Raw genomic sequence first — 15,787 nt, 5'->3', positions numbered from 1 at the left:
TTTTTCCTTGATGCGTTTGAGGACTTGGTTTATTGCAGCCTGTGCAGCTGATAGGCCGCGGTGTTAATTTATTCATGGAGGGGAGAGCTCGTGTTCAGGATAGGCCCGCTGTCAGGTGATGACGCGCTACGGGACAGGCGCGAGGGGACAGCTGGGGCCGCCAGCGTCGGTCACTCTCATTTGAATGCAAATCTTCAAGAGTTGAGGAGTTGGCTGACGTCAGGAAGGCCTTAGTATACCTTTACCATCTTGTCAACAGAGCCACATCATGTGAGACTGGAGACAGACAGGAACTACGTCGCATTTTACACTGGGAACCCATTTGGACTACACAAACAGCAGAAGGATTGTTTTTTTTTCTTTTAAACAGTTTCAGGGCCGCAATGTCGCCTTAAAACAGGCCACAACATCCTCCCCTTTTGCTGTTTTTATCATATTCAGTTGTTTTTGTACAAATCATGTATGTGGGATATCTTCTGGATAAAGAAAGCGGCATGTATCACCAAGGGCCAGTGAGAAGATCGAGCATCAATCTGCCCCCACAGAACTTTGTTTCTACACCACAGTACCCCGACTTTACCGGATACCATCATGTGCCAAACATGGATACGCACGCACAGTCTTCGGGGAGTTGGGGACCTTCATATGGAGCCCCACGGGAGGACTGGGGCGCATACAGTCTGGGACCACCCAATACTATTCCTACACCCATGAACAACTCGTCTCCAGGACAGGTTCCTTACTGCTCGTCTGAGTACAGTCACATGCATCCTCCAGGAGCTGCGGTGTTACAGCCGCCGCCGGAGAGCGTTAATGTTGGACAACTTTCTCCTGACAGAGAAAGACGCAATTCATTCCAGTGGATGAGTAAAACTGCGCAATCATCTTCCACAGGTGAGTTTATCAGCTTTGTGCCCAAAAATGATGTCATTCGATTCTGTTTTCGTTGCCTTTTCTTGCAACTAAAATGTTTAGGTTTTTGCGCACACAAGAATTTGTGGTTCCGTGAGGATTTTACGCAGACATCTAAAATATTTTTCCTCAAAGTTTCAGGTCGTTTAAAATAAAATTTCCAATCGAATTTGTTTGAATAAAAACAATTGGTAAGACGTTGTGTTGCCAAAAAATAGAAAGCGCACAAGAAGTCGATAGAAATTGAAACAACAGAAGGAAACTCCTTTATTTCCTCTTGACACTTGTCTTCTGCCCATTGCTCACATTTAGGTTAATAACAGTCTACATGTTAACAGAATGAGCATGTTTAAAGGCTATGCATTAAAAGCAGAACTCTATAAAATAATAATAATGAATTGCATCAGACTGGCTGCAGAAACGTGTCCAAAACTCATTTCCATATCTCATAATTTTGCTGTGAAACTGGTCTGAGGACAGACAGCTCGGTGTACTGTATTCTCTCCTGAGCTGCTGGAAATTAAAAAAAAAAAGAAAAAAGAAAGGTGTGAGGAATCGGCGCCAGGCCCAGTTGTGATGTTAATGTCATGAATCCTGGAGATGTGAGCTCGACTTCCCTGTCACATTGTTTGGTGTTTTGAGTGTTATCCGTCATATCCAGGCGGTGGCCTTTGCTTTCAACACCTCCTCACTTTGATATGCACCAAGCTTCCCTTCCTCTCACAGAGTTATATTACCGGAAAGAGTGACGTTTTTCACAGCCAATGACTCAAACCTGAGCTGGTACAAACTGTAAGGCCTTTACAGTAGCGTTAATTACACTTCCACATCGAATATTTATTATTATGGGGGCCTAGAATAAAACTGACTCACTGTTGTACGCGAAGTTACGTTGGTTTAATGGATGCAGCTTCTCGTTTATGGTAGAAATGCGGCTGTCCGTCACATTTTTTTAAAACTTAAGATCAGATTTGTCACCGTCAGCCATTTGTTTCCAAACTCACATCAAAAGTTAACATGCACTCCTTTAACAATCCTGTAAAATCGTAAAACAAATCCAACACTTTGACATGAACCCTCATGTTGTCTGGAGGTGTTTTACGCACAGTAACGCGACAGTTTGTGGGCCTGCACACGTTTCTCTTATCTCTTACTTCTGTTGTGCGTTTCTTTTTAACTTGTCACCGGCTGTTTGAAATTCACTGTGCTACAACTACCATCAAAGCGACACAAAACAAGCTCAGTTTGCGTATCTGTAGCCGGAGCAAAGAGATGTGGATTCGAGGAGCAGCTAATAAAGATGCTATGTGCAGATAGGCCGGTCCTGGCATGCAGCCTGCGCTGCGTAAATCTTCCAGTTCAACCACCTGGCTGCTAAAAGAAAAAGAGAAAAAAAGAAAAGCACGATCTTAACTGTGTGTTTTTGCTTTTTTTTTGTCGTCTTCTCAGGTAAAACAAGAACGAAGGAGAAATACAGGGTAGTTTACACAGACCACCAGAGGCTGGAGCTGGAGAAAGAGTTTCATTTCAACAGATACATCACCATCAGGAGGAAGTCTGAGCTGGCGGTCAACCTCGGCCTGTCGGAAAGACAGGTACGTTTATAACCAATGAAATACTTCAGTGTGGTTTGTTTTCATGGCAGGAAGACGAAATACATGATTTGATAATATGTCATGAGCACATAGTGAATGCTGTGTATGAGCAGCCACAGACACCACATAGAAATAGTCTTGTTTCTACACGTGTAGCTGACAAAGTGTCGATATTATCATCTGAGTGTTGTGTCAGCTGTCTGAATGTTTACAGTCAAGACAGAAATGCATTTACTCCGGAGACTTTTATATTTATATATTTATATCAAAACACAATCACCCTGATATATTTGAGTCTTTAGCTTGTTCTGCTAATTAATTATTTCATTTTTGAGAAATAAATCTTAAAATACAAACACGTTATGTGTTATATGATATTATAAATCATGTCCTGATATTTGGTGCAAACACATGTTTTTATATTTCATATTAATTAGAAATGACAGCAGAAAACAATAAGACATTTATTAAGGTTTTTTTATTATTTGAAACGTCTTATCTTTGTGTAAATTGGCATCTTGTGCTAATTATGTTAATTTATTTTATTATTATATTTATAATTAAATGACATGGAGATAAAACAAAGCAGCTCACACCCAAATAAATAGTGTTTATTGTTATTATTTATTGATAGTTTTGGCTTATTTTTTAAACTGCATTTTATCTTATTTTGAGATTTTAGCTTTAGGAGATTAAAGTAGTTTAAAAATATATATTTAACGTTCAATATTCCGAAGAACATCAATTTTTATTTGTTATCTAGGCGAATATTTTTCTTTTCTTTTCTTTTCTTTTACATTTTTGTTATCATAATCATAAAGGGCACGTGTGTGTGTGTGTGTGTTTGTGTGTGTTTGTGTGTGTGTGTTTCCTTTTCTTCCCTACCTAACTGTATCTTTTCTTATATTTAATTGTATTTATTACGTAGTATGGACCAACATGAAGGTTACACATAAACATGTACTAAATGTCCCTTTTCTCGGTGTTTCCAGGTGAAAATCTGGTTCCAGAACCGCAGAGCCAAAGAGAGGAAGCTGATCAAGAAGAAGCTGGGTCAGTCTGACGGCAGCGGCGGCTCTGTGCACAGTGACCCGGGATCAGTGAGCCCTCTGCCGGTGCCGGGCTCTCTCAGCCCCACAGACATCCACGGCTCTCTGTACCCTCCTCAGGGAATGAACACCTTGCCATCTATCAGGAATATACAGCAAGTGACAGTGACTCAGTGAAGCAGCTCACCCTCTGGACCACCGAACATAATAACTGAGCACTCCGACCTGCTGACAGGACACCTGACAGGCAGCAGAGGATCTGAACTGTCCGTCCTGGAGCACCGAGCTTGTGGATAAAGATGTCATTTATAGCAACGAAATGCTGGAGGCTCTTCAAATATTGCTTTTTATAGAATAGATCTAATAACGTGGGGATTTAAAGAGAGAAAAAAAAGAAAAAATCGACGTGTTTCAAAACTTAAAAGCTTTAAATTTGTTTGTGAGTTAATAAGATATAAATATCCTTTGTTGGTTTTTTTTGTATGTGATGACGTGCATGTGAATAAAAATGAGAATTCAGGGACGTTGTTAATGAAGTTGTGTGTAGCTCATGTCACACTGGACGAACTGCTTTGACTTGACAAATCATTTACACTCGTTTTTCAGCACAATTTGAATGATGATGGCAACGCTCAAAATGTAAATAAAATGTTTTTCTTTTGCAGTACACCTGTCATTTCTCTTATTTACCACATTTCTGGATAAAACATGACATGTCTTGTACTTGAAATGCTTTCAACAACCTATATTTTACACTATTATTGGCAGACAGGATACAAATACACATTATTACAAGTTACAAAGTCAGGCAGAAAGAAGGACTACCACTGAAAAATGACTTCCAGTGTGGAGCCAGTCATCACAGACAGGGCTCATCATCTCCAAACCCTCAGCTACTGGCCTCCTAATTAAAATCAACTGCTGCTTTAGCATCTTTATCTGACTTATTAAATAGAAATGTTGTAAAACAAGTGTCACACTTCAGTAAAAGTATCATAGAAATGGTGACAAACTACTCCTTGAAGAGCTACTTGAATAAAAGTCTTGAAGTATCTGATATTATGAATCAAAAGTGATTTTCTCACAATAAATGTACTTAAGTATCAAAAGTAAAGTTAAAAGTCAGAGACTACATATATTTACATGTGGGTGGATTGATTATCAGCATTTTCCTTGTTGTCCAATCACTGAAATAATTACTAAAAAACTTGCTACTTTGGCTCTGATGCAGGATAATCTGAACAACTGGTAACTAAAGTTATCAAATAGATACAGTGGAGTTAAAATAAGGCCACAATATTTTCCTCCAAAATGTAGAGGAGGTGAAGTGTTCAGTTGTGTTCAGGTGCACCTTCATTAACATTCAGTGTCAGTGAATTTACATCTAATAGATTTGACTCGCACAGTAACTTGTTCTTGGTTCAGTCTATCTGAGGTTCACAGCATTTTAACAAGGAGGGTTCAGGCTCGTGAAGGTTCATGTGAAATTAGTTCAAGTGACACGTTAATTGTCAGGTGGCCAGACAGGCTATTTTTGGGAGGAGGACTTTTCCTGTCTTTGACTGTATGGAAGACCATTTCTGCCAGAAAAGACAAAAAAAAAAAAGATGAAAACTGAGCTTGATGGAAAATATCAAGTCATTTATGACATCAAAAGTCATCAAAAAGTCGAAACTTAGGGGATTAAAAGTCGAAAATATGAGATAAGTCAAAATTGTGAAATACAAAACGTATAATGATAAAAAAAGTCAATATTTTACTTATAATTTCCACTTTTTATCACATAATTTTGACTTTTAATCTCATAATTATGACTTTTATCTCAGAATTGACATTTTTTCCTTCATTATCTTTACTTTCTGTCATGACTTTGACTTTTCATCTCATGATTATTAATTTTTCCTCATAATTTCAATTCAATTGTGACTTAACCATGTTTTTTCTTGTTTGTTTGTTGTTGTTGTTTTTTCAAATCAAGCCTAAGTTTTCATAATATCTTTTTTTGTTTTTGTTTTGATTGGCAGAAATTTGCCTCCACATTGACCTGTGTCCATGTCTGAAGAAGTTAATTGTCTCTGGTGTGAAGTGCAGAATTTATGGGATGAAACATGACAGAAACTCTTCATATGTTCTGGGTCTGAGATGAGACTTTATTGATCCCTCAGCTGTGAAATCCTTCTTGTTACAGCTGCTCAAGAGTCACAGCAGAGGGGAAACAACAGAAGAGGCTGCAATACTGATCTAATGGACTCTGCTGGTCTGTTTCCATCGTGTCTCAGTGATGTTGTTTTGATGTGATGGCCCTGACACGATGATGATGACGATGATGATGATGTTCATGTCTGCAGATGATCCCTCTTCATAAAAAAACTCCAGCTCCGCGCTCCCGCTCGTGCGTCCGTGCGCGCCCCCGCGGGAGACGTCATGAGCGTCTTACTACCCAACATGGCGGACTTTGATACCATTTATGAGTTGGAAGACGAAGAGGATGAGCACGTAGTGAGCGAGGAGCACCTGCCCAGATACTGCCCGGAGCCCGTGATCATGCGAGGGGCCGGACACATCACAGTGTAAGCAGAGCCGCTGTTTGTCGCTCCCGTCCGCCCGCCGGTCGCTTTGTTGTGCGGCTGTCTTCATCCTTAGCCTGGCTAGCTGATGCTAGCCTGCTAGCTAACGCCAAACACAACAACTCACAGTTAGCCGTGTGTTTTGTGAGGAGGGTTAGTTGGTCTGTCCGACATTATAACGACGTAAACACGCGTTGCGAGTTGTATTTCACAGCGGCAGCCATAATAGACTCAGCACCTGATAATGATTAGCAGGAGAGTTTACATGTGATGTGTCGTTAGCTAAAAGTGTGTGAGTGTGACGTTATTATCGAGCAGGCTAACACATCTTCACCAGTCTCGTGTTGTTAACACAGACATTAGGGAGTTATCCACCGTGTCAGCTCGTTGTCATCACCTTAATGAAGGTCTGACACGAGTTTCATCACTGTTTAAATGGGGGTGGCAGCTGCTTAGCAGCCATTTTTTTCAGGGTGATAACCAGAGTGGAGCATAAAGCTTAAAGGACGTCATCCCCCAACATGACGTCATGTCGTAGTTCAGTGATATTCAGGGTGAACTACAAAAGTTGAAATGGTTCATAGGTGTCATCATAATCAGATCTTCCCTCGCCTTCACAACAACATTAAAGGTGCAGTATGTAGTTTTATGGGAAGAGATTTCAGTCAGAAGAGAAAGATCTTCACTGGCTGTTTTTATTTGTGCATAAACAAACTAAATAAACTGAACAGTCAAACTGACCTTAAAGGACGACACGGTTTCATAATGTTTTGCTTTGTTTATATGTGGCGGACCCTGCCACCTTTCAATCTCCAAACAGTCTTCTGGGGACCTTATTTTCCTCTGAGAACAGCTTCTTTATTCGTTATGGGAAAAATGATATTTCTGAATTTGTATTATTGTAAATATTAAAATTCTGAGTTTGAATTTCTTCTCCAAGCTACATAGTGCCCCTTTAATCTGACTAATATATGCTGAGACTTCTTTAGCCTGATTCTGATAAGACAATACGGTGAGGCTATATTAGTTTTATATCACAATCCTGTCATCTGTTATTTATTGAATACAAGGGGCACTTATTATAAAGGTGCTGGAAATCTATGAAGGATAAATAAATGGTGGTAACCTCATCTCCGTGTCATACAGCGTGCAAACCGTGCCTTCAGCCGTGGTGACAGGCTTAGGTGATTCGAAATAAATCAGGAAACCAATACAGGAATCTACATCAGCGAGCTAGACAGCTTTTTCATGCCATTCATGTGAGGATATGCACAATTATCTTCATTCACAATTATCCTTTTTTTCTCCTGATCCACGATAAAAACTTTTATTGTTCCATCCCTGGAACGTGAGTTGCTGGAAAAGCTTGAAAATACACCTTGAAAATACTTGAAAAGTGCTTGAATTTGACTCTGGAAAACATGTAGGAACCCTGATTTTAAGCTGCTCCATCAACAGCTGACGGCAGACCAACATTGCTAATGTTATCTTACTCACTTCCGGGGAATGATCACACAGTTCCCATGTGAATTACACGGGAAATAAAATGAAATACTAATGGCTTATGGGAAGCTTGGAGGTATAAGCTTGTTTTCCTAGTTATGATTTGTTGGTAAATTCTGGAATTTATCTCTTTGGATGCTGATTTTACTGATGATAATTTAAGTATTATTGTATTGGTTTGTTACTAATATGATGCCACTTAATTACCTTCACTCCTCCATCTTTACTCTCTTTACATCAAGAACTACAATAGAAATGTCTTTATTGTGCAATTGTTTTGTGTTTTTTTTAAAATGTCCCCCCAGAGAGCAACAGCAATTAGTAGATTAGTTGTCATGTCCATAATAATGGCATATTTTGTACTCAGTGTAAGATACAGCTTTATTTCACTATTCTCACATTTTGTTTGATGTATTTTTCAGGTTTGGACTGAGCAACAGATTTGACACAGAATTCCCCTCTATCCTCACGGGAAAGGTACAGTTGCCTTTTAGTTTTCTTGCCCTTCAGTGTTGCCGGCTGCTTTCTGTTCACTTCCAAGTCGGGAGAATTAAGCAATTAAAAGCCAAAGTGATTCTATTGTTCTTTTGGGCCTTTAACAGCCCCAACTTCCCCAAACCGGCCCATTCAAACCTCTCCAAGTGGTTTTGATCTGACGGAGATGCATTTCAACTAACGCACCACAGCGCATAGAAAAGAGCCTGAATGTGCTGCTGTCCAGCTCTGTAAATGAGTAAGCCGTCTATGGGGCTCGGTTGGCGGGGACCCCAGTGTTTTTGAGGGTCCAGCTCCAGGTGATAAAATAATGAAATGAAGACTCTGCCGCAGACAAGAAAGGAAAGCTTCCTGGGTCGGACGCAGAAACACAAAAAGGCTGTAGGGGTAAGAGCAGGCCGAGGGAAGTGTGGGGCAATAAAAAGTATCTTCAGTATTGTGACCCAGGGTGACATGTGATGGATGAGGTCACAATTATGATGATTGAAGGGTGCAGATCAGGCCCTGCTGGGCTTTATTCTGAGGTCTTTGGCTGTTTGCAAAGAGACCTTTGCATCCTGTCATAAAAGATTACGACCCCAGTTTTATGGCGTACAGACTCAGCGAGGAATGAGCATCCATTCAAGTTGTTTGGCCGGCGCAGCCACAGGCACTGAGCTTATCTCTCCTTTGAGTCCCTCCTTGCCTTGAACAGTCTAGAGCTCGGTTAGCAAGTCAGAGGCAGAGTATTTAGAGATCTCATCTCATCTCTGGACAACATCTGCAAATATCTACCTGTTGGTTTTCTAAAGCTCTTTGATCTTTGTGCTCAGGTTTTCTTCTGAGCAATTAGGAATCTTTCATGTCAGCACCACCTCCAAGCACTTGAGTTGTCTCTCGCTCTTAGCAATTTGTTTAAATTTTCCCCCGAATCTCCCCCACTGCATCTGTAGGAACTGTTTATTTAGGTATACACACACACACACATCCATCATTTCTCCTTTTTTTCTAGGTAGCACCAGAGGAATTCAAAACCAGCATCAGCAGGGTGAACGCTTGTCTGAAGAAGAACTTGCCTGTGAATGTGAAGTGGCTTCTTTGCGGCTGCCTGTGTTGTTGCTGTACAGTAGGCTGCAGTCTATGGCCTGTAATCTGCCTCAACAAGAGAGTAAGTCCCAGACCTCCTGTGACACGAGTTGGACAGTTTAACTCTCCCTTACATCAACGCTGATTACTCAGGGGCTGTTATAGCAATTCAGCCGCATTGGTCTAAGTGTAGAGGGTAATAACGGCTCGTGTTCAATTAGTGGCTCTGTGTAGAAATGACGCATTGCACTGCTCAGCTCCTGTCCTGCCCAGCTCAAGGGTGTGTCATTTAAAGGTGGTGTTACCACTCAGAATTAATGACAGCGAAGTGGAGATTACTAGCTGGTAAATTAGTAGGAGTCCAGTCCATAAATCCTAAACTGTGGCCGTTTACTGTTACCTGTTAAAGTGTTAAGATGGAGTAATGATCGTTAATGTACGTGCATTTGTTTTCTATTCCAACAGACAAGACGGTCTATTCATAAGTTGTTAGAGTGGGAAAATAACCGGCTATACCACAAGGTAAGAAAGAAGACAAATTGCACATTAGCACCTGTGTGAAAGTGCTTAATTGTGTGTGTCAGTGTTCAGTGGAGTATCATCGTGATGGATAATGATCATTAATCTGTTTTGTAAACTCTAAGCCCTCAAAGCAGTTTGAGTCAGATCTGGTGCACTGGGTCTGAGAGGACCGTGAGGTCAGCAGTAAAATGCCGTGTTAATTTTGTTTTGTCTCGCAGCAACAAATTACAGCTAGTAGCTGCGCAAAGGCATAAAGGAAGCTCTTCAGGGTGTCTGGCCACAGTTTGACCCCAGCGAGACCAGACAGCCCTGCTCCCAAATTCCCTCGACACTGAAGAGGAGATTTCAGACAGATTTTTCTTTGTGCGTGTGTGTTTGTGTGCGTGTCTTTGTGTCTGTTTGAGCGTGAGAGAGAGATTCATTCATTGTGTCTGTGTCTTTTCTTCTCTCATCAGCTGGGGCTGCACTGGAAACTCAGCAAAAGAAAATGTGAAAGCAGTAATATGATGGAATACGTAAGTAGGCTGTCACAGCAGAAACTATAAATTATTGGATAATTACATAACATAATGATTATTCGCATTAGCCGTGAATAAGCAGATTATTTTCGCTATTCATTGTCATCAATAAAATATCAGGAAAATAGTAAATATTGCCTTTAGGGTGAAGTAACATCTTTTAAATTCTTGCTTCATCCAAAACACAAAGAAAAGAAACAAATCCTCACATTTGTGAAAGTAGCCATAAATTGTTTGAAAATGCCGAGTCACTACAGGATGATAACGTATGGCAAGATCCTTATTTTGGCAGTAGACAAATGAGAAATGTTACGCAACTTGTCAGATACAGTAATTAACAACAATTCTTCATTATGTTGATAGAAACTGTAATTCTTTTATTTATATATACACAAAAACACACGTTTATTCATCAAACGTGTGGCGAGGATTTGTATGTAGCAGAGGCAGGACATTCAGAGTTTTAACGATAGACTTTATTGCCTAAAATGACATCAGTGCAATGAAACAGTATACATTACTGGGAATTTATTAATTACACTTCACTTCAAGCATCTTTTTCTGCGTTATGTAAAATAATAAAGTTTTCATATCGGCACATATTGGACACATATACTGATGATACCAATATAAAATATCTATAAAAGGCCAATATGAGCCCATCATATCAGGGTTACTTTATTAGAACTTTGTCTGTGTGACTAATCCCAATTTTAGTTGGACTCTGGTATAAAAGTCCTTCTAACTGCTTTGCCATGGAAAAACTAAAGGTAGCCACAGGGGGGAAAATACAGAGGTTTTTTAAATAAATATGGGGACAATTGATTAATTATCTTGAAAACCACCTATCTGGAAAATGAGAATGTTGTGATCTATAAAGATAGTAATATTATCCAGCATAACAGTTTCATAAGAGCTGCCCGGTTTCTTTCTTTTTGTCCGTACTTTTTTGTATGAATAAGTATATTGTGTTAATTCCGGGGAAGAAAACACAATAAATCTCTTTGTCAGAGTCTAAAAAGAGAGTTTTACCAATTAATTTCTCTGTCAGATTGATTAATAATTTCATCTCTGGTTAGAACATTATGTTTAAACACCTTGCAGTTGTCATAAATGATAATGAGTTTTGTCTTTTTCTCCCTGCAGGTGATTCTTATAGAATTCTTACCCAAATATCCTATATTTCGACCGGACTGAGGAGGCTGTTGAAGGACTGGACGTGTGGCCCTTGAATCTTATCCTTAGTGCCTTGTATATACAGTATGTTGGAATAAGGGTCTGCACCGGTGTCTCTCGTGACGACCCCGAACATCTCCCAGTACCTTGTACATTAGAAATTTGCAACACTGTCACTTTGCTTTAGAGCAGATTTTGCACATTTTTCCCGACAGAACTAGACATGTCCCCTCTGTTGCACTCGGATGTGTTTTTTTTGTTACATGTGACGAACAAGTGAAACTCTCGAAAAGTGCATTTACCCCAAAGAACCGTCAACCTGTATCCCATCTATTATATCCGTAATCCCTTGCAAAGAATGTGATGCCTCCACCTTCCTTAACTATCCTTGCCTTATGTATGATTTTTTTAAAAAGAAAAAAATAACTCTACATGTAACAGGAAGAGGAAGGCATTGGATAATTCAACAAGTCTGAAGATTTAAATGCTGTTTGTTGGGTTTCCGCTCTTTGAATTCTTTGCAAGTAGATGGGATGGTTGAAATTGCCTAACGTACAGTGTACGTCACCACCCTGTGTTTTTTCTTTACATTAACCCTCTGTACATGGGAACTAGCTAGTAAAAGAACTTGACCTGTAAATACCATGTTAGGATAAGCTGTACAGTGGTATACCATTGTTTACATAAAGTTACTTAGCTCTTTAGTTTTTTTGCCAATATATTGCTGTACCATAGTTTTGATTAATGAAAGATGTCTATGTACCTTTCTAGTTTATATGGACCTGTTTACCTTGTAAGCCATATAGTTGCAATGTACATGATGCCAGAGTTAGGACTGAATATTGCACTCGAGCCCAGTAGAAAGTCAGATGATAAAGATTAATCCAGCGCATGTCACTGTGCGTTTTTTTTTGCCAATAATGATGACTCGTCAGCCGTTTAAAACGGAGATTATTTCATCTCTGATGTGCAGTTGGAAGATAGTGATTTGAACTCTGCTCTTCCACCCATCTATTAATCATTTTAACCCAACTTTGCATTAATTTTTATAGTTTTGTACTCCTCCCCGTGCTGTGTTTGGTCCTCCCGATGTGTTAGGAAGCACATATTTCATGGCGTATTGACCAGATGGTTCTTTTTGTCTCAGCCATCATGTCTTGTGTTTGTATTACTTTCCTGAATCTTAGTCATGAGATTGCTGCATCGCGTTGTATTATTAGAGTGCCTCTGGAATAGTCGGTGAACCACAGAGACGTACAGGTTGAAATCTGTTCTCTTGTACAAAGGAGACTTTAAATCCTCCTCCCAGTATTGTCCCCGTTACAACTCTTGTAAATGTTTGTCATGATGACCTAATCCCTACGGACAGAGAAATAAATTGTTGATTTTGATTTTACTTTGCAGCTGCTTAGTTTTTTTTCCATTAGAAACAGTCAGATAATGAATGATGTGTCATCTCGGTAAAAACAGATCGGTAACACTTTGTAATAAGGGTCCGAATCATCATATACTTAAATGATGCTCAACTAATGCATAACTCATGATGATTTAAAGGAAAAGTTCACCCAAAAATTTAAACTTTGTCATTATCTACTCACCCTCATGTCGATGGAAAGTTGGTTGAAGTTGCATAGTCCACAAAACATTTCTAGAGCTTCACAGCAAAACAGAGTTGCAGCGTTCTCCCAAACAAACGCTCGTCCAGCGTAATCATAGTCTCTAGAAGCCCTAAGACTTTATTCACCCTTTTTATGAATCTTCTCTAACTGCTAGCTTAAAGGCGAAATAACTATGAATTTAAGTTCAATAAACTATTAATTTACCATTTATTAATATTGGTTAATTTAAAGTGTTACCAAATTAATGAATTGCTTCATTTATTATAAAATGAGCTAATCAAGTCATACTATCTTGATCATGTGTTAATGTTTCCAACAGATCATTATTCAGCCAAAACACTTTACCTGACGCCTGCTGCAGAAATGTGTCTATTTGTCATGTTTAACAAGGTGTTGAATCGTTAACTTTAACAAGACGGACTGCAATTAGTCACACATTTGTAAAACTCAGGAATGATGTCACCATAACATGCTGCTACTTTCTAACGTCATGGACCAGCGGTCAGAGGAAAACTGCACCGAGTTTGTGCTGTATCTCACCACAACCCCCGAACACCGAGGTGGTGGGCTTCACTTCAGTGTGGCTGCTTTTATGGTCCTTTGTTTTTTTGTTTTCACATTCACAGTCTGTCCCTGTTTAGACAGAAGGGTTCAGGAACCTTTTACGGCTCCAAGTCGCTGCCACCACCACCACCCAATTTAGTTAATGTGGAAAATAACTATTATCGGCTCTAAAGTTTATACTGTAAGAAGCCTCAAGATTCAGCTCAGCAGTTTATTACTTAAATTATTTTACAATTTCATCTAAAAGAAGAAAAAAAACAGTACCTATATCTGAAAAAAAAAATCATTTTTTTCTTTTTCAAGAAACTTGTGAACACAAAGTCACTCTGAGAGCTGACGTGCAAAATTTGCTTAATGGAGATCCCAAAGAAAGTTATTTGATTTGTAAGATTAGTTGTGAAATAAAGATTTATTTAAACTAACATTTGTATACAGCAAATAAATTTGACTTGAATGGAAATAAATCATACATCGTGTTCCACCACTGGTCATCACGAAGCAGTCTACTGTACTGTACTGATAATGTAACAGAGTATTTGTGCTGTTATTGTGTTAACAATGTGGTATTGCTATACTTTTACATCTGAATGCAGGACTTTAACTTGTAATGGGGTATTTGCACCTTATGGTCTTGGCAGGGGTGGAAGTAACTATTTACATCTACTGAAATTACTGGAATTAAGTCAGTTTTTAGGGTACTTGTACTCTTATGAGCATTTTTTCCAAGTCTGTAATTTTACTTGTACTTAGTTACTTTTACAATCATAAATGAGAGTACTGAGTAGAATAATATCTAAACCTTTCATCTGCATTTTTGTAGTACCAGTAGTTTTACTTGTAATTGAGTAATATCTCAGTAACTGTACTCTTACCACCACTGTGTATTTGTATTTTACTTTGTTAAAGGATCTGACGACTCCTTCCACCACTGACACCTCACACTGTTCGTGACATTATGTTGAGTGTTTGTGTGCATCTGAAGCAAGTCGTACTGGTCCTGCTGCACAAACACAAATGTGTCTGTGTCTTTGTTTGCACATGCATATGTTCTCAAACTTGAAAGGTACACTCTGAACAAACAATGTCTTATTTAATCAAGAAGTGTACTTGTGTTCAAACTTTCTAAAAACATGTTTGGTTATCTTTAAATGTTGCACGTAAATATCATAGCTGCTGAGAACAAATTTCATTTATTACAAAAAAACATTTTATAAGTGTTCTAGAGAGGCTGAAATCAATCCATTTCAACCCAAACAAACAGGGAACCTGGGTTATTTTTTTAATTCAGTACAGTTTCTGTCCACTAGGGGTCAGACTGAGCCATGAACAGACTGTACAGTTTGTTGGACATTTCTGACTGGGGGTAAAGTATTTAAATCATCTGCACTCATGCTGTAGTTCATTGAGATGAATGTGGAACAACTACAAAAAACCCTCAGACCTCCCTGAACATTATGAGGTGAGAACCACCAGCAGCTTATGAGTAATATCCAGTAACATATACAGTATATTCATGTTAACAAACAAGTTGCAGTGATTTTTTTTTAAACCATTTTCCTGAAACTTACTTTAGTTCTGTATTTTTTTCACTAAAACAAGAAAAGTTAGGAAGTAAAATAAGGCAGTAAAATCCTCACCTCAGACAAACACGGGGAAAACACATATGTTTCTATGCATTAAAAATAACAATGCAAAATAAAATATCAATAAACATACATGACTTCTACATGCCTTATCATATTGTCAGTTATGATCAGTAGTGGAAAGAGTACTGAAAATGTGTACAAGTACAGTTACGTTAATGAAATATTACTCAATTACAAGTAAAACTACTGGTATTAAAATAATACTAAAGTAAAAGTACAAAAATTCTTCTTAAACTACTCAGAGTATTAGTTACTTTTTAACCGTTGATGTTTACTGCATTATAAGTAGCAGACAATCGATTAGTTCTCTCTTAGTACTCAATATTGATTTTAAAATAGATTACATGGTGTAATGCATACTTAAGGGCGAGTAAAATTACAGACTTGGAAAAAATACAAGTGCCCAAAAAATAATTACTTAATTACAGTAATTTGAGTAGTTGTAATTAGTTACTTCCACCCCTGGTTGTGATTAACTGCTGACTGAAGAAAGCAGCGCTGTGTTAAAAACACTTAAAAGACTGGTTAGTTCATAGTGTCATTTCATGTACTAATC

At 38.7% G+C, this 15,787-nt stretch overlaps 2 protein-coding genes across 2 annotated transcripts; both read left to right on the top strand.

The window, feature by feature from the left end:
* Nucleotides 1–458: 458 nt before the first annotated feature.
* On the top strand, nucleotides 459–3,733 carry cdx4 (caudal type homeobox 4). The gene is made up of 3 exons (XM_073487715.1): nucleotides 459–894; nucleotides 2,362–2,507; nucleotides 3,500–3,733. The coding sequence occupies exons 1-3, from the start codon at nucleotides 459–461 to the stop codon at nucleotides 3,731–3,733; spliced, it is 816 nt and encodes a 271-aa protein (XP_073343816.1).
* A 2,227-nt stretch (nucleotides 3,734–5,960) lies between these two features.
* On the top strand, nucleotides 5,961–12,798 carry chic1 (cysteine-rich hydrophobic domain 1). The gene is made up of 6 exons (XM_073487718.1): nucleotides 5,961–6,126; nucleotides 8,049–8,103; nucleotides 9,113–9,268; nucleotides 9,652–9,708; nucleotides 10,164–10,223; nucleotides 11,373–12,798. The coding sequence occupies exons 1-6, from the start codon at nucleotides 5,981–5,983 to the stop codon at nucleotides 11,421–11,423; spliced, it is 525 nt and encodes a 174-aa protein (XP_073343819.1). The 5' UTR covers nucleotides 5,961–5,980; the 3' UTR covers nucleotides 11,424–12,798.
* Nucleotides 12,799–15,787: the final 2,989 nt, after the last annotated feature.

This window comes from Pagrus major, chromosome 18, assembly GCF_040436345.1.
Source record: "Pagrus major chromosome 18, Pma_NU_1.0".
NCBI classification, from domain to species: Eukaryota; Metazoa; Chordata; class Actinopteri; order Spariformes; family Sparidae; genus Pagrus; species Pagrus major.
This window is presented reverse-complemented; position numbering and strand designations above follow the sequence as displayed.